Source organism: Aptenodytes patagonicus, chromosome 11, assembly GCF_965638725.1.
Source record: "Aptenodytes patagonicus chromosome 11, bAptPat1.pri.cur, whole genome shotgun sequence".
In the NCBI taxonomy this organism is placed as follows: Eukaryota; Metazoa; Chordata; class Aves; order Sphenisciformes; family Spheniscidae; genus Aptenodytes; species Aptenodytes patagonicus.
In genome coordinates, this window is record NC_134959.1 from 19,951,003 (window position 1) to 19,976,111 (window position 25,109).

Consider the following 25,109-nt stretch of genomic DNA (forward strand, 5'->3'; position numbering starts at 1 on the left):
TATGAAAATCCCCTAAATATTGTGAGGTTTGGGCAAGCTGGCAGCCCTGGGCCCACCCACAAAGGCGGAGGATCCCTGGCGAGCTGCGGTATAACAGCCCATCTGCACCAGGCCACACCACCCACCAGCCCTCCCCAGCTCTGTTCCAACTCAGTCTCGCTGCCAGGCGCTCCCTAGGGCTGGCACCCTCTCAGATTCTCTTTAAAAAGAGATTCCCTTCTGCAGGACATCCTCTTCAGAGCACTACTGTTCCACCCTGTGCTCATTTTTCTGGGTTCCTCTCTATGGCAAGAGCAACGACGGTGTTTGCATCATTCCAGTTCCTCCCCTTACGCAGTGACGGCAGGCCCAGGTCCCGTCCCATTCCCACTGCACTGTCCTTAGTGTACGAATGGTGTCACTTAAAACAGGAGCGAATGGTGTCACTTGGGTTCCCATTCTGTACCCGAATCCTAAAAGAACAGTGGCCGCAGTTCACCAGAGGCAAAAGCACAGATGAAGGGTAGGCGGGTGCATAGCACAATGTTCTGCCATGCTTGGAGATAAGCTGTGTAGCAACTTACTTTGCCTTTCCAGTGCACAGTCATATTCTCTATGCCTGAATTTGAAAAATCCAAATTGCAGACACAGGGAAGGAAGGCAGAATACTCTTCTGCTGAGATTACATGGACTAATCAGTTAATAACGATGATCTGCAAAGGGGTATAAGAGACCACCAGCGGGATAGAGAACGGGGAGACTGCAAATGCAGGTGTTCACTAAGAAAGAAAAGGAACACAGCTGTCAGCTCTTCTTAACAGGGTAAGTTCTCCTTATACCTCATGAAGTGCAATGGGACTCCAGTCACCAACATGGAATCCCAGTGTTACCATACTTGCCACCATGATCCCTTCCTGGGAATGCTAAAAACTTTGTACTCTAATGTGTATCAGAAGAGCAATTATCCCGACATTAAGCTTCCCAGGAGATGGATTTCAGGTAGAACAGAGACTGTATAGTCTGCAGATGTATCCTCAGTCTACAGAAAAGGTAAGAATTAACATTCAGAGGATCTGATTCTGTCCATGGACTAGCAGATGACCTCTTCTATAGCATAATCTGAGCTACTGTTTATGTATCTCTTCTCCTCTCCCTCTAATCTGTTTCCACTGTAATCTTCTGTCCCTGTCTCTGCCTGTGCATGAGCATACGATGAAGTCCACCGTAGACTTGCTATTACAACACGGTTCTAGACTCTGCTATCAAACAAGTCACAATATTCTCTCAGAAACAGCACAGAAATTGTTAATGACAGTATAGAGGTGAGTATATTCAACTTCCCCATCATACTTTCCCAATGAACGATAATTTTTGACCTTGACCACGAGGAATTATACACTCTCTCATCATAACTTGGACACCAAGAGAATGCAACATGCAAATCTTCAGAAAGCGAAAGAGATTTTTTTAATGTTAAGGCTACATATGAACGCCCTGTCTTTTCTTCAGAGTATAATGTCTCACAAAGACTCTCTCATGCTGATTAATCTTCTGGTATCACTACCCTTTCAGTACATAAACAAAAATTGAAGCTTTGGCTGGGCAAAGTATCATCATATTTTTTAATTACATAATTTTATGTTTAGCCATTACTATGCTTATGTTTTACTGAGATGCAAGCAGTGTACTTTGATTAAGAACAGTTTGAAAACTAAATAATCGCAGCAAGGAGGGATGACTGCATGTTTACCTGCTGGTTACATCTGAGCTCATTTATTTGAAACGAACAAAGAAATAACCGATTCTTCAAATCTACATCTCACGTCAAAATCAGCATTTTCATTCCCCTTCCTTTTACGTCAAAGATTCTTGTCTGCTCAGGACAAGGAGCAATCAGGCAAAATTTGGTATTAGCTTTAGGAAACCTACATGGAATTAGTAGGTCACAAAAGTTTCAATTCCTGGAAATGGCAGAGAGACAGAAGACATCTGGTGTGTGAGAAAGCTGGCTGTCAGAGGAATGTCAGAGGCACAGCCATGTTTCTAAGATCTAACATCGGCTCTTGCATTTGCTTGTGTCACAGCAAAATCAACTAAAGCATTATCTTGACAACATTTCCTAAACTTTGATTGCTTGACTTTGCAGCCAGGACTGGCTTTTAACATTGCCATTCATAGGTGTCAAATATATGCTTTAAATCAGTATATTTGCTGCATCATTAAGGAAGTTTGTGTCTTCCTTATTTTCAAAGCAGGTGTCTTTAATTTCTGTAGAAACACACTGAGCTCTGGTCTTTTTAGAGGTCTACAGTATTTGAAAGGAGTAAGAGAACAGGCACATAAGACCAGACCCAGCTTTCCTTAAACGACTTTTCTGAAGTTTCAGGTTCAGCCGTACCAGAAATCCCAGCTGCTGTGCATCCTGCCGCCTACACACCAGAGCCCTCCCGTTAATCCCTGAAGCTGGAGTGAAGGACAACCAGCAGGTGGAGCTTTAGGGCAAGCCAAAAAGACACTTTCTGCCTTTCCTTCCACAGCATTTACTTGAAAGTTGCTCTTACTGTATCCCCACAGCCAGCCACGCAAGGCTTCCTGCCAGAAAAGCAGAGCCGCTCAGAAGCCAGAAGCCAAAGCACTGTAATTATTAACTCTCTAGACACTCACTCAATAACCCCGATCTGGACAAATGCAACCCCATCCTGGCACCTTTTTTACCTGCTCTGCGGGACACATGGCAACAGAACTTGCTACAACATCCTCATCGGGGCAATACTGTCTCTGCTAATTTGTGTGCCTCCTTTTCTCAGTTTCAGTAGTCATGCAAGGATATGTTCGCTTTAATATATGTACACCCAAAGCAGTAAGAGTCATGCAAGGATATGTTCACTTTAATATATATACACTCAAAGCAATAATGCAAGTATTTTTTCTATATCTTTTCATTCTTTGCAAAACAAGTTTAATGCCTATGAAACCATTTGTGCTTAGTCTGGAAATGCAGAAAAGGAATTAGAAGTTAAGTGAGTAACAATGGGGAAATCCTGTCTTCTACTACCCTTCAGTATTTCCATCTACATTAAATACATACACGAGTTTATTTGAAGTTGCTCTCACTGTGTAAAGTTTGTCTCTGACTTTTCAAAGAACAGATATAGCTGGAAAAATATTTTTTTCTTCACTCCATTCTATAGCCTCCCACTCCAGTACCGCTCCATTTGCTAGTGTCCAGGTGCTGGGTGTCTCCAGAAGGAATTTACTGTATCCTACATTACTGGCCAACGTTTTGGGTTTACCTACTTCTTTTAACACACAGACACACCTTGCACTCCTAAAACATCAACTGCTCTGTGTAATGTGGCTGTCACAGTACAGCCTTCCCTTTCAATCCTTGACCTGAAATGCAGTGATACATACAGGTACATACGTGTGCAAGAGAGCGAGGACTGTGGGTCACCTATGGTTTTCAGTGACGAGTGATTTTAGATGCAAATTAATATAGAGATGGCTAATTATAATTTTTTTTTTCTACTTAGAAAAATGTGTCCCTTCTGCAGGGATGCGCAGTTTGGTATCCCCTCCTCCGCTCTCCCCCAACACTCCCCAGCAATCAGCACAATCAGCAGCGTTCCTGCTGATTTGGGAACTCGTAGCCAGTGTTACTTACAGAACTCAAGTGTCCACAGTCCCTACCACATTTAGGACCTAAAAGTTAACTTGTTTTACCTAGACTTGCTTTTTCCCAGGTCCACCTTCCTTCAATTCAGCTTCTTTCTTCTAACCTTTCAGCTTATCAGCATTGATTTATTTAATACAAAGTAGTGAGGTTACCTTGGATCAATTATACCTTTTTTTCTGTGCAATTTCCAATGCTTAATACATCTGTTACTGCTCAGCCGCAGGGACAACTTGTCCAGCTGGATCCTAAATTATTTCAATCCTTAATTCAATTGTATTTTTGCCACAGCCCAGCCAATGAGCATAATTCTTTTATGGCTAAGAAGCCTCTTTAGAAATAATCCAATAGCCCACATTAAAATATAGGTCATTGTGAAAACTGCCAAGTGCCTGACTTGTCATAACTTTGAAGACAGGCTCTGAGTCTCCTTCGGCATTGCTGATTCTTTTTGGTGCTTGGAGGCTTAATTTTAAAACAATCAGCTCAACAACAACAATTTACTTATAACTGTCCAAACTAGTCAACGTTAGCTGGGAAGCTAATTTGCTATTTGGTGCTGCACTTGGATAAATGCTACAACTGAGGGCAACTGGAGGTTTCCAAGTAGTAGATCAGTTCACAACTTTAAGTATTTACATGGACCTGTTGCTATAGAACTGCAAAGGCTCTGGACAGTAAAAATAAGTAAAACCCATTCAAACCTACACATGAGGTGACCAGGTGAAGAAACCACCTGCAAGATGAATGTGTAAACTTACGTAAGGCAAAACATACACAAAAGCTCTTAAACTTTGAGAAGAAATTATTTTTGCCTCTTCAACTAATACCCATGATGAGACTTGGATCCTTTTAAATGTTTATATTTTTACAAATTCACTTGGTTTTAAAAGAAATAAAGAACTCATCTTATTCAGTGTTTTGGAGGAGACTATTTTCAATTAGCTACTGTTTTTTTCTCCTTCTATCTAAAGAGATGAAATCACAATATCAAAAGCTTAAGGAAATCAGTTGCCTTCGGACCACTGACAGACATGTGGTCCTTTCTCTCCAGCTACCAGCAATGGAAAGCTAATTGCTTCTAGGTAGATAAGGTGAATCTGACTTTTTTTTGTGCTTATGCATGTTCAGCGTCTAGCACAACAGAACTCTGATTTGGATATAACTGCAGTGTAAGCCTTGGGCAACAGTAGTGTGAGCTGCTGCTTGCACGCCTTCCCTTATTGAAAATGCAACTTTATTGAACACAATTCACTTGTTTCCAAGTACTCTTAGAAAAGCCAAAAATGACAAACAGAATTCAGATAAGTAAGGCTTTCATTTCCACATCTCCTCTCCAGATCTGTGTATACGAATCTCACTGGTAAAGGGAGCTCTGTTTCTATACCAAAGGAAGTAATTTGGTCCCAAATCATAGAATTGTTTAGGTTGGAAAAGACCTTTAAGATCATAAAGTCCAACTGTTAACCTAGCACTGCCAAGTCCACCACTAAACCATATCCCTAAGTGCCACATCTACACATCTTTTAAATACCCCCAGGGATGGTGACTCAACCACTTCCCTGGGCAGCCTGTTCCAATGCTTGACAACCCTTTTGGTGAAGAAATTTTTCCTAATATCCAATATAAACCTCCCCTGGCGCAACTTGAGGCCGTTTCCTCTCGTCCTATCGCTTGTTACTTGGGAGAAGAGATTGACCCCCACCTCGCTACAACCTCCTTTCAGGTCGTTGTAGAGAGCGATGAGGTCTCCCCTCAGCCTCCTTTTCTCCAGGCTAAACAACCCCAGTTCCCTCAGCCGCTCCTCATCAGACTTGTTCTCCAGACCCCTCACCAGCTTTGTTGCCCTTCTCTGGACACGCTCCAGCACCTCGACGTCCTTCTTGTAGTGAGGGGCCCAAAACTGAACACAGCGTTCGAGGTGCAGCCTCACCACTGCTGAGTACAGAGGGACAATCACTTCCCTACTCCTGCTGGCCACACGATTTCTGATACAAGCCAGGATGCCATTGGCCTTCTTGGCCACCTGGGCACACTGCTGGCTCATATTCTGCCGGCTGTTGACCAACACCCCCAGGTCCTTTTCCACCGGGCAGCTTTCCAGCCACTCTTCCCCAAGCCTGTAGCATTACATGGGCTTGTTGTGACCCAAGTGCAGGACCCAGCACTTAGCCTTGTTGAACCTCATGTTAACATTAGGTCTAGTAGAAATCACTAACAGTGAATAATGTAAGTGTTCTCACTGTTTGTTTGGGCTTCAGTGCAATCAGTGAAATCAGCTGTTCTGCATTTGGAAAAAAAATCAGTCCTATTGTGTCTTCAGATATAGGTGCATGATGCCTCTTAAAAGATTGGCTTTGAATATGTGCAATATTCAGTGTAGTACATAATAAACTTAAGATCAGAATCCCATGTTAAGGTGCCTATTTCTAATTAAGCAAGATATCAGTGCTCATTCTCAGTCTTTTTTGCAGTCTGCACAACTGGACATATTTTACTTGCTGTACAAGCAGAGATATCAGCAAGAGACTGGCACCAAGAGAAAGGACAGGTCCTCCCAGCAAGCAAGGACAGATTGCTTCTGGTGTTTTGTTTAGTCTTTTCGACAGGAGAAAAATAATATCCAGTACCTTGCAATCAGCAGTACAGTAAAAAATGTAATCTTAGGATCATCTGAAATTCAATGAGTTTTCATATCATGGTATATTTTGGGTCATCTCCCCGTCTAGATTTGGACATCGAGCGAGGTGTCTTGTTCAGGGTCTGCAGACGACAGAAATTATGAAGTATCTTACAAATGCCTTGATTTAGGGAGATGCATATAATCCTATAACCACATGGAGTTCACAAGTTAAAACACTTTTCACGTATTCTACCCATAGGCATATAAGCATAGAAGACTGCTACATGCAAAACAAGCTTCCCAAAGGAAGCCAGATTAATCTGCTACCTTATTCTGATAACTGCCTTTTATAAAAGCAAGGAAAACATGGTAGATATTAGTCTATCATGACTTCAGAAAAGCAGCTGCTACAATGACACTTGTAATTGTTAGTTTGAGCAGAGGAGATGAAGATGAATTGTTAAGACAGGAAAGGAACTGACTAAAGAGGATGTAATACTATGTTGTGCTATAAGAATAATTACAGACTTGGAATGAGATTACCCATCCTGAAAGATCTGTTATTGGGAATGAGCTTATTAAATATTTGCATTAATAATATGCACCCAAAAGTTTGTGTTTGCTAACGAAATTTGGAGATGATGAAGTTGGCAGGCAATATTAAATCAGTGAAGAATGGGACTCAGGAAAAAAAGGAATCCTAGAGTAACAGAAATGGGATGGAAGCAAACAGAATAAAATGTTAAACCTGGTCTTTAAGGATTAGAGAAAAAAGAATTTGTTCTGTAAACTACAGGATCATCATCTGGAAATGACAGAGCAGAATGACTTGGGTGTTTATAACCTGTCTGTGGACAAACATTTAATACAGGTGTGAAAAAGGCAAGTGAGATCCCCTTCTCATTAAAGTCTTGGTTGATAATCCTGGGAACTATTACTGTTTCACTAAATGTTTATAAAACTTCATCCGAAACCTAGGCCATTTTTGTTCAGGAAAGGTTTATTCCAACTAGAAAAGAGAAAGATTACATGGACATACGACATGGTGAACCAAGAGGATGGACTACAGTGGACCCAAGTGTTCTGGTTCTTTTACTGTTCAAAGTAGGGACTAGGTCAGCGTGTGCCCTTACTCCCTTCTGGACCCTGTACCTGGATTCTCTTCTGCACAAGCCAAGATGAAGGGCGGAGGATGGAGTGCACTTCGTGCACAGTCAGGCTGAAATTGGGAGTGCTCCCAGTTTCACCTCACTTATACGCAGTTTTGCAAATGGCTCTCATACAACTATCTCTGAGACAGAATAAACCTGACACTAAAGCAGCAGCAAGAGCTAGCGATTCAAAACAGGTAGCGAGAAAGAATACTGTTGCAGCTGAAACTTAACTACTTCCAGTGTGAAATGTTCCAAAGTAGATTTATAATCTTTAAAAGACAGTAAGTGCTAGTAAGCCGGAAAGAGGCCAAAGTGAGGAGAAGAAGGTATGCCTATAGAGAGGGAGCAGTGTTGAAATTGTGAGAGATAAATCTCCTAGACTTCAACATCTTTAAACGTTGGAACAGGCTGCCCAGGGAAGTGGTGGAGTCCCCATCCCTGGAGGTATTTAAAAGACGTGTAGATGAGGCACTTAGGGACATGGTTTAGTGGGCATGGTGGTGTTGGGTTGACGGTTGGACTCAATGATCTTAGAGGTCTTTTCCAACCTCAATGATTCTATGATTCTATGATCATCCTCTCCATACACACACACATACTTTATATGTGATAAAATGATAAAGATGCCACGGGATAGCTTGCTTGGGTAACACTGATGGCTCCCTTGAAGAAAGTCACCTGGTGCCAGGGGTAGCAGATCCCAGGTAAAATGAGCTTGGGAGGCGTGTATTTGTGACAGTCTCAAGCAACTTGATAAGGAAGATACAAATACTACTATCATAAGATAGTAGTAGATAGATAATACTACTATCATAAGGGAGAGGCCTTATCTTCCCCTAGAACTTGGCATTCTTGCATAAATGGAATACCAAAACATTGTGGAGTGCTTTTGTAATATTTATTTTCAGTCTGACGACAGTTTGTAGCTTGACAGACACTGACTGTCAAAATGCAGGGTTGGACCAACCCAAATGGGCCCTCCCAGTGAAAGAGATGCATTTCTTTGGCTCTAGGGAAGAGATACTATGACAACAGCCTGCTAACAATACAACACAAAGCTTTTAAATACTAAGTAAACACTGTATTTGGAATGGCAATATGATTTGAGAGATACAATGAAGCAAACCTGCCCAATCCACTTGTAACAGTCCAAGAAGCTGGAGCTGATATATCTACTGTCATCAAAAGGTGTCTGATACAGTCTACAGCGTGGTATCCGTTACCTGCTAACCTAGAAAGATGGGCACCCCTGCCACTGCCATGTTCCTATCACTGTGAAATTGTTTTAACATTGATTCAGTCAGAAGGCTGTTGTCTACTTTGTTCCCAGTTCCTACAGCAACTGGCTATTCCCCGAGTTTCTTTTATCACAGCATAACCAAACCTAACTTCATTCAGCTTATGCACTTCGTTTGAAAAATGTTTAGTCTTTTAGGGCCAGTGAGCCCCAAGGCCAGAATGAGCTCAGAGTTTCTGTGGATGTACCAGGACGTGAAATTAAACAGTTGGTGTATATATATTTTACTCTTTTCATTATATATTGGATTATAATAAGAAAGTGATGTCCTGGGTCTTCAAGTCCAAATCCCAGCTCTCACAAGCAACTTCATCATACAACCCTGCTCATAAAACAACATCCTAAACCCCAGGTCTTTAGTTCCCACTGTATTCACTGCTTTGATAGTTAGAACTCTTCTTCTCATTTTCCAACTAAATTTATCATGATTCTTCTGTCCTTTGGTTTGAATGTTGGTGGTGGTAGTGGGTTTTTTCCTCAATGACATTAATCTCAATTTATTTATAAAGCAATCATATCCTCTCTCAGTCACTGTTTTGTCTGGCTCAACTGCCAAGCTCTTTCATCAAGTGTATCAGCCATAACATGAAGCAAGACTCTTTCAGATGCACCAACTGTAAAGTGTGAGTTCCAACATATTTGAACACTGTTTGACACAGCCCTTCTCAAAAGCTGGTTCACAGGAAGGACAGTAGCCAGCTCCTGTAGTTCTGTAGTATCAGTGCCAGAGGGCTGTGCTGCCGAAGGTGGAGAATTCAAACCCTGCTGCCAACAAGGACAATGAGCCTTCACACCACCAGCAAATGGAGATCTGGAAGCACACACTAAATTGTTGTTCATTGGGGTTTTTTTCTCCATAGATACTAACATATGAGAGTAACAATCCCAGCTTACTGTTTGTTACAGGATACAGTATATTCTCCTATATGTTGCAAAGAGAAGGATAGACAAGAATTTGAATAATTGATGACTAACCTAGCAACACCTGACTTTTCTGAAGTAAATTATAGCCTATTTCCCAGTCAACGGCAGAGTATCACTAACAGCCTGCCATCTTGCCTGGCTCCATTGAGGTTTCTAAATACAATATTCCCCTCTCTGACTTCAACTCTACCCGCTGTCAGGCTCCATTAGGCATAACAAGATCCAGACAGATTCAAGATTAAGCAACTTTTTTTATAAAATCCAATTGAGGACTTTCTTACCTTGAGGGTGCAGCAGCAATTACATTAACCAGATCGTGCACACTTTCCATGCAAGAACTAAAGGCATATATATATATGCACAGTGACTTAATTCTCTTAGGAAATAAGCGGGGGCTTTCTAGATTCCTCCCACCATAGACATCATGATCAAGCTCAGCTAATTGAGACCTTGTGGTGAAAAGAGTGTTCCTTAGCAAGGCCTTATTTTTCCAGAAGCAATATATGAGTGCTGCTGTCTAAGCGTAGGAAGTCTGTGCAGATTATTAAGGCAGTAATAGTCACGTGGAGAGAGGGGAACCAGGTTTAAAAAGCTCCTTACCGGCTAGGCTACAGCTTCAGCTCCCAGAGAGACTGCAGTCCCAGAGCGGTGGAACCAAGAAGGAGGAATCCCCCTTCAGTCATCTTCCCCCTCCCCATAGGTACCAGGGAATGGGACAGAGACATCCCCAGTGCTACCTGGTGAGTCTGTCAGCAAGATGTCTTCAGGGCTCTGCTGCTGGGAGCGGAGGCTCTCCTTATGCCCAGAACAGAGCTTGTCCTTTATTTGCTATGGGAGAATGGGTGTGCAGGCTCACTGAAACGCAAGGGAGCGTGGGCATATTTGGGGACACTGCATGTAACACGGGTATGTATTTGATGCATGTGGTGGCAGTGACTGATGGATGGTATGAGGAGCAGGCAGCAGTGTAGCTGCGCATGAGTGTAAAAACGTGGGTTGTACTGCATGGGCAAACAGCAAGTGCTTACAGGGTACTATGTAATGACTGTGCACAGGGAAAGTACTTGCAGCACGTACGGCATGAAGCGTCAAAAAGAAACAGTGAAAATGGTCTTATGTGGTGTATTCGGAGAAGATGAGGGCAGGAAATCACAGAGTAACCAAAAGAGAACTTATGAGCTGCATGTTCTAAGCATACAATTGCTCTGAAACAGTATAGCCACAGCTCAAATACTTCACCCAGATGAGGGCTTTAGGATCCAAGTCACAGCTTGGATCTTGGAGCTTGAAGCAAGACCTTTTTGTGAAGGCAGAAAATCTGCAAATTGTCAGTAGCTGTCTTACTAGCATCTTTGTAGTCTGTGGCCTCAAGAGAGGAGGGGAAGATGCCAATACGCGAGCTTCAACTCTGAGCTGGGATTCTTTTTCACATTCCAAGTTTGCAAAGGAACCTGGTATTTCTTGCGAACTGTGACTAGCACCTCTTCATATATTACAATTATAATACTGTCTTATCAGTCCTAGCAGAGCGAATAAGAACGGTAGGCTGTAACACCACCAAGAATCCTCTGTGATCTGACCTATTCTCACGGATGCCAGGCAGAAGGGAAGCTATTTAACACTGGGGAGGGGGAGCCAGTTTCTGCCTTTTGTGCTCAAATTTTATTCCCTTAACAGAGACTGAATGTAAAGTTACTGCTCACAGCTGTAACAGGAAGAGCCCCTGAAAACCCCTTTCTGCAGCTGTATTTAGCCAACTTTTGGCACCAATCACTGGTGTTCTGCCTGCTAATTCTTTGCTCATTTTACACCTAAAAGACTCAGGTCCCATTTGGAATAGCAGCAAATAGTTCATGTCCTGCAAATACCTCAGCCTGACAACTGAATCCTACCAGCCCCACGCTTGCCAGGAAAGAAAAAGCTGGGGCATCCATCAATCCTGGCGTAGGAGTATTAGCAGTGTCCAGCTCTGCCATTCAACCTGCACCCCACCAGGTTCTGATGTCAAAAGCCAAATTCTACTGTTTAACTAAAGCCACTAGCAGACAGGGGAAAGCTGCCTCTCTGCTGCAGTTCAGCCGGGAAAGAAGGGAAGAGGGCAATCCAGATTAGCTCTACCTGTTGCCTGCTAACAGCACTTTCAGATTGCTTGACCCGGGACGCGTATTTTGCCTGGCGGGAAGGAGCAGCTCCGAGCGCCCCGTAGTCGGCGGCAGGACAAGCCCTAACCGTCTAACTCTAAGGTGAAACCGCCGCTGGTGGACAAGGCGCAGCGCTGGCGCTGGGGCAGCACGGGGTCGGACGGTGCGGGGCTCCGGCCGGCTCCGCTCTCCCCGGCTCGCGGCGCGGGTCGGGAGGCTCCAGCTCGGTCTCCACCGGCGGCCGGGGCAGGGGCGGCGTGCCCCAGGTGCGCCCGCGGCTCGGTAGGCTGCGGGCGGCGGCGCCGCTCCCGGCTGCCGGCCGCTCCCCCGCGGAGGAAGGGCGCGGGAAGCCCCGCTCCCCGGGGGCACCCCGGCGGGCGCGGGCGCCGCGGTCCCCCCTCTCCCGCCTCATTTGCATGGCTCTTATTACGGCCGTGCCTCGCTCCTGCCGCGCTGACACCGGCGGGCTGGAGCGCGGAGTCGCCTCCAGCGGGAAGTGCACTTCCGTTATCTGCGCTCCCACACCCCGCCTCGCCCGCTCCCCCTCCTCAGCTCGCTCTCTCTGGATGTTTAAGGCGAGGATGAACAAACAGATCCAGCCCGACCGCAAAGTGTCGGTGGTGGCCCCCTTGCCGGACCGCGCGGGGCCGCCGCCCCCGAAGAAGGACGTGGAGCTGATCCTGGTGAAGGAGCACAACGGGGTGCAGTACACCAGCAGCAGCCTCCTGCCCGCCGCCCCCGCGCCGCGCTACGGCGCCCAGGACAGGGAGACCTGGGGCAAGAAGATCGACTTCCTCCTCTCCGTCATCGGTTTCGCCGTGGACCTGGCCAACGTCTGGCGATTTCCCTACCTCTGCTACAAAAATGGAGGGGGTAAGAGCACCGCTTGCGAGGTCTTTTTCCCCGGCCCCACACCCCGAAGCCGTACCGCCGCAAGGGCGGCATCCCCTCCTTCTCCCCGGAGTTTCAGGGCGAAAGCCAAGAGCCGAGGCTCACCCCGCTGTGCCCGGGAGCGGTGCCGGATGGCGAAGGGAGGAGCGGCGGCACTGCCGCTCTGCCCCAGCGCTCCCCCGCTCCTCCCTTCGCCATCCGGCACCGCGCGTCCCGGCCAGCGGGGCACCCGCCGCGGCTCCGGGCCCCGAGAGCACACGGGTCGCCGCTCCCCGCCCTGCCGCGCAAATCCTTCACGGTAAGGATTGCTCGCACACCCCTCGGAGTTTAACTTAGTTTTGAGCACAGGCGTATTTGCCTTCTGCTGCCACTTCAGCCTGCTTAACACTTTTTTCGTTCGCAAAAAATAGCATCGGGAGGGAAAAAAAACCCCAAACCAAAAACCACAACAAAACCCAAACCAAAAACACTTGAGCAGAAAAACGGCATCTAGAAAAAGTTAGCACCGGACCACTGAAAGGTTTCTTGGGGGCAGTTTTAACGTGAGATCAGGATTTCTGCCCTCCATTCTGCAGTTTGGGGGTGTCGCCCCCCCCCCCCCCCCCCCGTAGGTAGACTTGTTACAAACAAAACCTCACCTCCTGCACAGTTTGGCTATGACAGCAACAAAAAAAATGACACACAATAATTACAGTTAGTTCAGATTGTCTGGCACATCTTCAGTAAGACCTTAACTCCATCATCCCCTTTCATGTCCCTGAAATACGTTGTGTTGTCAGTGATGACTCCACACTGTGATGGAGTAACACCATCTGCAAGCCGGGCAGGTGCCTGGGGTGCTTTCAAATCACACATAGGAAGAACAGACCCTGCCTAGCAGATGGAGGACTGTTTGTGTCAATGGTGAATGATACAGAGAGAAGAACTGCTAGATATTCTGTATCTAGCAATCTGTAGTATCTAGTATTTGGATGTTCTGTAAGATAGTTACGTATGTCTTGATAATGTGGTTGCCTGGTGATAAAGGCTAATGGTTCACACTTGTAGCATAAAATACTTGCTTCCTGCGAAAAGAGGACTGCGGGACGGGACAGTCCCTATCAGTTAAGACAGAATTACACCCGTCCTTGGAACTGAATAGGATACTAGAAAGGGCTGATACTGAAACACGTGGTCTAGTTTGGTACCTCCAAAACTTCTGAGAAGAGTCAGAAATTCTCTCTCTCTGCTCACCACCCAGACAGGCTGAAGAAAGTAGTTAGTACTGAAAAATAACCTCCATCCTTATTTCATTATGTCCAAAAATAATTCTAGCAATTCACACTACAGCAGCACAATGCATCATGAACCCAGCAGGCTTCCACGGTGTCAGGTGCAGGTGTAGCAGCATCATCATTCATGCCACTCAGTATGTATACACCATTGCCAGATCTCCAGGTCATCTTGCAGTTTTTAGGGAAAGAGATATATTCCCCTATCTCACATTGCACAAGGTGACACCCAGAGCGCTTGAACTCTTTTCTGTCTTATTTTGGGTCACTTAATTTCCTAACCTGCTTCCTTTATAATTTGCTGCTAGCTCAGGCACAGGAGGTAACAGTCTGCAAGTCTCTTGCATTTTGTTTAGTCTCTGTATACTATCTTACGTCAGTTCAGCTAGAGAAACCCGGGTCTTCATTAGCATCTTTTAATTCAAATACTTCCAAATTGCAGTGGAGAGACAGCTAACTACTTCACAGCTACAAGAGGCACTTTTCAGTGAAAAGTTTGCACCAATTCTTCCATACCATCAAAGCGAAATCAGACCTTTACAAGCAAAGGTAGAGAGGCCTTATGCTATCAAAGTCTATAGAATGACTGAGAACTGCTTACTGATACAGAGATTATAAACACTCCTTTACTCTGCTCTCCAACAGAGGACAAACCATAGTATGAAGCATCTCAGTCAACCCCTAGGATGTCATTCCCAAACACATACATAATATTCACATCCTTTACTGGCGCTTAAAAGACTTATTTTACCATAAAATGAAAGATGGGATAATCCCGATGGTCAAAAACCATCAACAGTGGGCTTTTCCTAAGGAGGTGTTCTCAGGGAGGTATTCAGCTAGCTGAGCTGGACAAAGACATATCAGCTGTGGCTAATAGGGGGACAAACTAATTTTTACAACTTGATTGTGTTTGTCTTAATGAAGTTTAATCATATATACATATTGAGATTATTTTTCTTTTTCTATGCTGTTTGATAGACTATGGCCATCAGCATATCACTCATGACAGAATTTCCAGGGTAGACCCTGCGCTGAGAAGTGGGAAATGGAAATATAGCCAGGGACTGGTTAACAGCTCTCTTCCTTCTCTTTACGATTATCTCTATGCTATCTTAAAAATTTTTCATCCGTTGCCTCCCATGTTGGACACACACACACACATATATAAAAATTTCATTTAGTAGAAACTCCTGTAAGAGATTCAGGCTCTAAAAGTACTGAGTTTCAAGCCAAGTCAGTCCCTTTTCTCTGTCAAACTGGGTTTGGGAGCTTCTTTGCTCTATGTGTAAATTTTCCTACAAGAACATGAAGCAACAGGCACAAGCTATGGGATACTGTTGGATTTCGTTGCTATCTTTCAGTCCTAAACCACAGATATTCTTAAACATTCCTTGCCCCCGCCCCCCCCCACCCCCCGCTACTGCAGGCGGGAACCTTTTTAGCACTAGAGCAAGTTTTGCTACCTCAAAAGAATAATCCAATGGGTTTCATATGACTGCTGGCTTATATATCTCCATACAGAAGATGTAATAAAGTACTAATAGACAAGGAGAAAATTTAATTTCATTATCTTAGTCGTTTTGCTGGACTGCTGAGCAAGCTAAAGAGACAAAATCAGGTGGCATTTCTGTACTTGTATAGCATGCTCAGACTTGCTCCTTAAAAAAAGTTTTACAAGATGCTCATAATAGGGTTATAGTTTGCCTTTTGATATTTATAAGGAGCTACTAGATAAAGGAAAAAAACCAAAACTGACTAAACTTGAATTGGATGGCATATATAAAGTAAATCAGTGGAAGGAAAAAGGTTTCCTTTCTTCTTCCTCCCTCAGTTTCTCTTTATTCTGAAAGCCTCAGCAATTAGCCTCAGCAATCTAAGTAGAGCTGACTTTAGACAAAGATAGTCAAATGTGGGTTATGAACTTCTGTATCTTCAACAGATTGATACAAAATAGGTAGTGAAAAGGAAGCATGTTGCAATGCCCTATGTCCTAGTCTGCTAAGGTATTTTAGCACTTGTTTTCAGCATGGCTTGTGCTATCTAGCAAAAAGAAATTCTGTTATCCTTCCAAAATCTACACCCACAAAGGTTCTACAAATGGTCTTAAATGTTGAACAGCAGCATCAAGGACATGGAAGTGGTAGAAAATGGCATCCCCCTTTACATCTGAAAAAAGTGACGTGTGAACTGTTGTGTTCCTAAGACTGGCTATGATTAATTTAAGATGCCAGCAGACACACTAAGGGCCTTTCCATGCTTGTAAAAATAGGTGGTTCTCAATAAAGCATGAGAACTTACAGGAACTCAGAAGGAAAGTATAAATACACACTGTATTCCCTCATTCAAAGTTGAATTTTACAAGGACGTGGATACATATACACCCCCACCTTCTTACTAGCCACATCCTTGAGTTTCTTTTCTTTGATAAACTCCAGGGAAATTTCCTCATTAAAAACTAGACATACAGACTTTTGGGTTAGATCCTGAAGTTCCACACATACAAAACTCACGATAGTTTACTTCAGTGAGTTGTACTTACACGAGGCATACACCACCCAGTGGTAGTTATATAGACTTTTTTATGTTAGGTAACTTTGGAGACAGCACCAGTGGTGTTAACAAAAAACCCTATTTGTATTTTAATAAGCTTTCACTAAAAGCTAGAGAGTAAGAAGCATCCAGCAGCACTAAAATGCTGAATGAATAGCCAGAAACATCTGTGTTTTGGGAGTAGCCTGCTGAGAGACCCCAATGGGACTTCTGCACAAAGATAGATGGCAGAATGTAACCCTTCTATGAACAACTGTGATTTCTGGAAACATTCTTCTGCTATTAAAAAAAAAAATCCCCAATCTTTAGTAAGATCTAAAAAGCTAGAGTGTTTATTTTTTGTATCAGTTACCTACTTCCATAGGACTCGCCTGCCTTACAAGGGCAGAGACAGATCCAGTGGCTGTATTCTAATATGAAACGGGCCACAGAAAACTTTCAGGACAGTTTAGTATGAACAGACTGGATGAGATCTTGCCCTCACCGACTTCTTGGAAGCAGGATATGCCCACTATGTGCTCTAAACTACTTCTGTACAGATGATAAAATTCTGCAAGCTCTCATTAAGCACATAACACTCCAGAAGGGGGAATTCTCAAACACTGCCTTGTCAGTTTGCCTGATCAATAAACACCACGACTCACATGTATTTGACTGCTCCTCACAGCACAAAGGAAAAGTACTGTTTGCAGCAAATCAAATACTTTTTGTGCAGTCCATTTGTGAGAGTTTCAAGGAGCAGGGTATGTCACTGGAGAAATCAGCAGCTACGGTCATTTCTACTGGCTATTCTCACAAGTGCTCTATCCTCATTATAACTCATTTCTGGCAAGAGTGCATTTTTCTTTTTTTAAAAAGAAACTCCCTAGCTGTATGACTCTGTCTGTAAGTGGTCAACATCAATGTACTCAAACCAAGTCTTTATAACACATCCAACCTTTTAAGTGCTCCCCAGTGCTGTAAGAGGCTATACATAAGAAGAGTATTAAAATTAGACTCTCATCAGCTTAGGGAAAGATTTACCCTGATATTTGGACTACATCTAAAATTTTACTGATGCCAAATGAAGTTGAGTAATGCCTAGTATGATTAACTGATGTGCTCACAGTGGGGGAGGATGATGCTCGGTCTTAGTTAACAACGCTATTGTAGTTTTTGTACAAGATACTTTTAGTATTAATGTTCATTTTTGTTTCGTTTTCCTGCATAGTCATAGGCAAAATTAATATTCCCCACTGAAATTTGTGGAAAAAGAATTTACCAACATAAAGTACTTTTTTTGTGAGCCAAGGTATTTGCAAGGTCAGTCATGTTCAGACAACTCATTAGGAAGCATGTAATTGTCGGATTAGTCACTGGAGACTTAGTGTATCATAAGAATCAGATTAAGCTTTTCATGAATTTATGAATAGCTGCAGATAAATATTTTAACAGTTCTCTAGCTATCATAATATACACTTTTAATCTCCTCTGAAGCATTATTTTTAAGTGTTTTTAGACCACAGTATTTCTAGAAGAAATTGTTTGCTTCAGAGAACAGTTCGCCAGCAATCAATACACTTTAGAACAGAAGTATCTTACAATTTATCCTAATGCTCCCTTTCCTATTCATACTTCCATGAGCTGTAATGCAGGACTGAGCAATCCACAGCACAGGTACCAAAGACAGCACACAACCAAATCCGACTATCCCCAAACAGGGCCAGCACAAACCCAGAAGCCAAGAGCTGTCACACATTGAGAATGACACCTGTGAAAGTATCACCTCCCACAGAGCTGTAAGCCTGGCTAGCACACCGCTTCACCAAAAGCAAGCTATGATGCTGACCAGCAGCACCTTGCCTTTCCACTAGGCTCTGCCCCCTGCGTTTTGCCAAGTGTCTGCCACCAAGTTTAATCGCTATTTTGAGAAAGAATATAATCTGGCACTTTACACTTCAAAGGTGGATGACCTTTGCCTTGTAATATCAGGGTTTACATTCCAAAATAGCATTGATGATGATAATAAATCAACTTTGAACTAATCTCACGGCAAAGCCTACGCCAAGAGTTTGACTCATCAGTCAATCAAAGCTTAGATGCAAATCTAGTGATTTTGGTTTCCTAATAAGGGGTTTTCAATTCCCGTTAGCACATCGAACCAGTGACCTCAGATAGGTTAAACTATTATGCTGATCTCCACACTGTGGCCACGAGCTTTGGGCTCCTGGGCATCGTGTGACATTGGGGACAATGTTCAGTTGTGTAGTGTGACAGTACCTCCTTCCCCAGAGCTGGATCCAGTGGCCAGCTCACGGTTGCCGTCTTCCCCGTCCCACATGACTTCATCACTACTCTTTCCTTTCCTTGATCAGCCACGAATCATCTGGTGTACACAGAGCATAGATTCACCTAGGCTCACCAGCACTGTAGCTCACATGCCAGTTGCCAGCTGCTTCTCTGAAATTCCCTGTTCTCCTCTGCATGGTTTTTTGGCTCCGCAAAATAAATCTTCAGAACTGTAATGTCTGCAGGGTTATAAGCTACTATGTCATACACCTACTACATATGAAGCATTATGAATAGTTGATAAGGAAGAATTGAATCTTTCTCACCCAAATCTTTCATCAATTCTAAAATTCTAGTTTCTGACTCTGGGGTAAGATACCATGAAATAGCGTGTAAGTGGCACACTATATGGACTCTCAGGTAAATACCTGGCTGAGCAGAAAAGTTATTTGTCCCTGAACAATTCTAGCAACTCTTAGACAGAATTTTACAAAGGTTCTAGATATGTACAAGCATAGAAAGGTTCTAGATAAGATTCATAGTACTTAGCTTGACTTTATGCCTTAAGAGGACCATCCTGTGATCCCCTTGCGGGGCAAGCATTCAGAACTGATCTAAGGGGTGCTCCAACCAACCACCAAAACTGGTTTTCCGCCTTTGCTTCTCCACGTTACCAAGACAATAAAAAAGCTGGTGTGAACCAAATGAGCTGTTCTGACAAAAGCAAAGATACCTCTTTCTAAGCATGCTGAATGAACACATTTTGATTACCACTCAGAAGTGCTTTATTCTAAAGTAAGAGGCAGAAAAGACATCAAGTAGTAAACTTAGTTCCGTTGTTTGGAAATTTAAAATCTCTGCTTAAGGTCTTCCTCCTCCCTGCTCCCCCCGCCTTCATTCTTGTATGCCCTTCTCAATTCTGCCAAGAAACTGAAGTACTGAAATATCCCTAGAAAGCCATTCCAACAGGATATATATCCCTCCTGGCCAAGTAAATTCCAAAAGTCGCATTAGGAAGCCTACTACATTCATATTAACACCTATTAAAACAGATACAGGAGTTTCTTATAGTTTAGCTAGGAATCTCAGGTTTTGGATACTCATTCAAGCTGAAATAGCAGGCACTTAAGCTTCATCTGTTTCTAGTCTGTTTTCTCACTAACATCTTTTTAAGCTATTAAATTCGCTAGAAGAAATAGAAAATAGAAAGGCCATATTAGCAGTGTAGCAGCCAACAGCCCTTCTTTACTGAAGAACCCAAAATATCTCTAAGGAGACTGAGACACGGTCTACATGGTGTCAGGGCAGAATTTCCCTTTCATCTTTTGGCATAATATCACAAACCTGTCTGTCAGTTCAGTGAATATGTGAACACAGCTCTAGCAGTCTAAAGATGTTATTTCCAGACAGATACTTTCTTCCCCGTACTTACACCAATACAAAACAGAATGCTAATACAACTACTTACACATAAGATCAGAGGGAACATACAGCTTTAGTGAGTGTTTAGATATGCTGTGAAGGAAATGATGATTAAAATCAGTCCACAAATTACTGAACCTCTTGCTGTGAATTAAAATGGAAACAAATGGTTTAAAGAATTTTGAGCAGTTCTGAGGAGCAACATCAAATAGCTCATGCCTTCATTTTTGCTGTGTCTAATGGGAAGCACATCAGCAACTCCCAGCTCTAAAGCCTTTGTCCCAGGTTAACCAATTGATTAAATAGTTAAGAACTGTAGTATGACTCTCTAATATTGGTTTGCACTGTAAACTCCATAGCATTTACATATATTGTAATTATTAGATGATGTTGCACCTAACTGCTCTCAGCACTATTACAAGATAATAAACCATAACCAAATAAATATATACTTAGAGATATATTAAAATATTGTAATTCAGGAGGCAGGAGACATTTAAATGGAGTGTCTTTGTAATACAGTTCTAGATATTTCAGTACTATCTTGCTCTTAGTACTTTCCATTCTCTCTGTATATATCCTTCATATAGACTGTACAAAACCGTGATAATGGATTTGGGGGAATCTTGCAACTGACTCTTGACTTCTTGACTTGAAATATGACAACAAGAAATTATTATTATTATTATTATTATTACTACTACTACTACTATTATTACTATTATTGAAGTTGAAATAAGTTGTATTCAGGACAACTCCACTGCCCCAATCCAGTTTCAGTGAAAAGTATGTAAAGATTCCAGGAATATCACACTGATTATAAACCTTCAGTTTCCCTTCCTCAGGGCAATTGGAGATAAAGGATTCATGTTAGTAGCCTATTACCCATGTCTTGACAACCTGTAATTCCCTCCTCCAACTACAACTCCTCAATCTTCCCCTTGCCTTCTCCCTGCCTCCGAGTTAAGTCTTGAACCTTTCATGGCAAGATTTCATCCTAATTGTGTAGATCTTATGCACTGGTGCCAAGTCAGAATAGTTTCAAATGAAAGGCTTTACTGACACTCAGAACTTGACTTCCTAAAGATGGATATCCGAGTCCTTCAGGAAATTGGCACCAAAAGTGCCTAGACCCCCAGTAATGCTGAATAATCCCTGTTCTCATGGAAATTCTGGAGAGATAACTGTAGTATAATTCAGCATCTTAATTTCTGTATAGATTCAACATACTTAATTTTAGCCGTACAGATTTTGAAACCTTTAATCTATAAAGAAGGAGGAAGGAGGTGGGGGAATGGAAGGGAAACAGTTAAGTTCCTTGCCTTGTGACATATTATTCTTCACGAAGACCATAGGAAAGAACCTCTAAACTACTTATCAAAGCTATCCTTTGTTTTATTTTCACTCTTCCTTCTCCCTTCCCCTATTCTCTATTTAAACAAGTTTTGCAATCTCTCTCCTGAAACATGACAAAGGTGACAGCACAATACACCACTCTGAGAGCTAGGGTCTACCATTCAGAAACAAACTGTCAGCAGGGAGGTCTGGCTATGTAAGCCACATACTTCTTTACACTCCTATTCATCCAAAGTACACTACCAACTTTCCAGTGCATGGAATTCTGTGATAACATATTACTAAACAAAACTTGGACAGGATTGGGCAGGCAGTTGTCTTTTGCCAGTCCATAGATGTTTTTTATGACTAGCGTTCTGATTGCCGGTATGCAGTAAGACAAGCTGCCCTTATTATACAATATGCCTTTTTATATTCTTCAACAGCAGAAGAATATTACTCCTTTATAGTCTTTATTTCAGAGCTGGAGAAAAATATTGCATGATTTCCAAGCACTGCAATTAGTGACAGAGTGAGTAAAAAGCCATGTCTTGCTATAGCACTCTTGTTAGTTTGAGAAACAGCTTTTGTGGCATTGATGTACAGGAAGGATTGTGGACGGGTAATTGCATAGCATTCATCTTTACTGAAGTCTGCAGAACTGTGGGAAGCCACTGATTTTCTGGCCCATCGGCAGCATGGAAGAATACACCCTATCTGATTGCCTCACTGACCATAAAAACAAGCTGTTACCATGGGCCTAGCATACGTACTGAAAAAAGCAGCCGAGTATTGTGTATCTTATTTTTTGCTAGCTATTTATAATTTATTCTGCACCTACTGAACTATGTGTACTGAATAGCACTCTTCACTGATTCAACTTTCATTTCTTTCTCTCTTTTTCTCTTCTGTAATCAAACACCTCTTGCAGTGTCTATCCTGAAGCATGCCAAAAGTGACAACACATTACTTGCCCTTAAGATCTGTATCTTGAGGAAAAGTATGATACTGATTCCAGTCAAATTCCAGTTTAATAAATAAAGGAGGAAAGGCTGGACTTTTTCTGACACACCACTCTAGAGTAACAGAAAACTTTTTTCAGACCACAAGGTGGAGCAGCAGATCCTTATAGATCTTAGTAGATGCTAACCTGATAATTAATGTAACAGCAACCTACTGCATTTATAGAAAAAAAAAAAATTACTGGAGGACCTAACAGGGTGGCTCATGACTTTGAAATACAGAGCTGCCCAGTAATAGCAATGATTGTTCCCAAGCAGACCCTTCTTGGATTTCCTGATTCATTTCATTTATTAGGACATTATAGGAGTGGCAGCTTTTAGTGATGCCTAATAAGGAGCTCACTTGTCAGCATGGCCACAACAACAGCAAGGAGACAATCCATTGATAACAAGATATTAGCCCCCGAACACACCATTTTTTAAATGAGTGCAACATTAAAATGGAGATAGTCTCTTCCCCCCAAGGAATGATACAGGAGGGAATAATTTCTCAAATACTAAGTTTAGGAGGTTGTTCTCTGCAGACCTCTCGAAAGATTTACCTTTGGAAAACAAGCTCCACACAGACTTTCACTACCATTCTACAATAAAGAGCCATGCTTTTTTTTTTTTTTTCTTCTTCAATGCTAATATAGCTCGCCTTCCAGCAGATCTCAGCGCCTTGCCTTCTTGGCAGAAACATCATTATTTCACAACACCAGTAATGGAAAGCAAAGAGTTTCAGTGAGCAAGAACAATTAAGTATATTGGACTAACTATGATATTAGAAAGTTCAAGGCCAAGTGTTACCAAAACTTCAAGTTCACAGCTTAGAAGCTACTCAAAAGTATCTCTGCTACACGACTCTTTATCAACATGCAGGACTGTATCTGTCTACTGATGTCCAATAAGACTGATGCTAGAAGAAGGTTCAAAAGCTCGTGCCCCCAACTGAGGGGTGATTATAGCTGTACACAGGCATCTTATAAGATTTATCACAAAACTAAGGACTAGCTTGTGCTGTGCAGTGCTTTTGTCTCCCCTCTAAAGAGAAATACAGATGTGTCAATGAGAACATGAGGCAGGTGTTGGTGAGACCAGAGACACTCCAGATTTTGTTTTGGGGAAGAGTTTGATCATTTGCTCCTTTTCTGCAGTTTGTTTCTCATTTATATATGGCTCTACAGCCTTAGTTAAAATCAATAGATTCGTAAACCACAAGGGAGAAATCCTGACCCAGCTGAAGTCAATGGGTGGTTTTTTTCCATTGACGTCACCAGAGCTAGGATTTGAACCCAAATAACAGACGTCTCTCTCTTAAGGACTCCTAAGTAGACAGAATTTCCAGACGAAGAATTATGTGAGAAGAAAAACAGAGTAAAGTAATAAAAAACTATTCAGACTAAACTGATATAGAAGACTTCCACTGGCTAATAACTGATCTTCACTCAGTGCAATAGCTCAGTACTTCACCTAATAAGCAAAATGTCAGGACTTACATAGATGATGGTCATTATTACACAAAATGAACTTACTCTGTGAGAGTTAGACTATGACCTCGGCATTCTCCCATGTAGGGCTCAAGCAATAAAAAGAAGTACTATTTTAAGAAGTGCTTTTTACTCTTGCAGTTTCATAGACACAAATGATTAGGCAAGAATCTCTTTCTAGCTCTCAAGGCTAAAGAGAAAAACTGGGAAAATACAAAGCAAGTACAAGACTAAAAGCCAGAAGGCAAATAAAAGGATTGGACTAGAAGATCTTCCATTTTAAGATATTTTAAATTATTCTGGGGCCTAACCCATGGTTTTTGAACTTTTGAAATTGGCGGCTGAGAGAATATAGCTGGCATCGGTTACTCTCTCTCCCTTGACTCTTCCCTAACAGAAAGTGACAGAAAACAGTTACCAGGCTATTCCTAAATTGCATGTTAATCCTTCATTGACACATACAGAGGCTGATGACAAAATCACTGTCTCTAACCCTAAATTAAGAGATTTGGAAATCTTCAAGATCACCTACATTTTTCCTTCTAAATACTGTTTTACAGTCATGAGGTATAATGTGTTTTAAAGCTGTTTAGAAATATGAAAAAAAAATACAGCTGTGTGATAAGTTGAAAACACCAAGCTCAGCCACACTGATTTATCATAAGGTCTGAGTAACCAGTGAATAAAATTGCCCCACAATCTGCCCTAGCAAAAGTTTGCACTGTGACGAAACAAGAAGAATTTTGCTTCAAACTGTTAATAGGCCTCTGCTTCATCTTGGCAGTGAGCTATGATGGGCCCTGAGGTCATTTACACATTCTTCTATGGCATTTCAAACTAGGAGGCCCTGTGCAGAATGGCAGTGATGAAATATGTACTGGACAGCTTGGACTGAGGGAAAAATTTACTTCATTGCTTGAAGCCTATTAGAAAAATAGTCCAGTAAATAAGAACAAACATAAAGCTCAGGTTTCAAACTTAAATAAAAACTTTTGTCTGATTAATGCCCACGGAAGAGGGAGAGTAGTCAGACAGAAAATGAAGGAAGGGTGTTGCTAGCCAGTACAGCTAGATTGATGCAGCACTG

At 42.4% G+C, this 25,109-nt stretch overlaps 1 protein-coding gene across 2 annotated transcripts in view; it reads left to right on the top strand.

Moving 5' to 3' along the window:
- The first annotated feature begins 10,360 nt into the window (after window positions 1–10,360).
- Window positions 10,361–25,109, top strand: part of SLC6A2 (solute carrier family 6 member 2) — a 74,212-nt gene continuing 59,463 nt past the window's right edge. The window contains exons 1-2 of one of the 2 annotated variants that reach the window (XM_076348917.1): window positions 10,361–10,390; window positions 12,367–12,664. In XM_076348917.1, the coding sequence (XP_076205032.1) occupies window positions 10,361–10,390; window positions 12,367–12,664 (328 nt within the window). Of the gene's footprint in view, window positions 10,391–12,207; window positions 12,665–25,109 lie in introns of those variants that run through there. The other variant, XM_076348916.1, reaches the window with a different exon arrangement.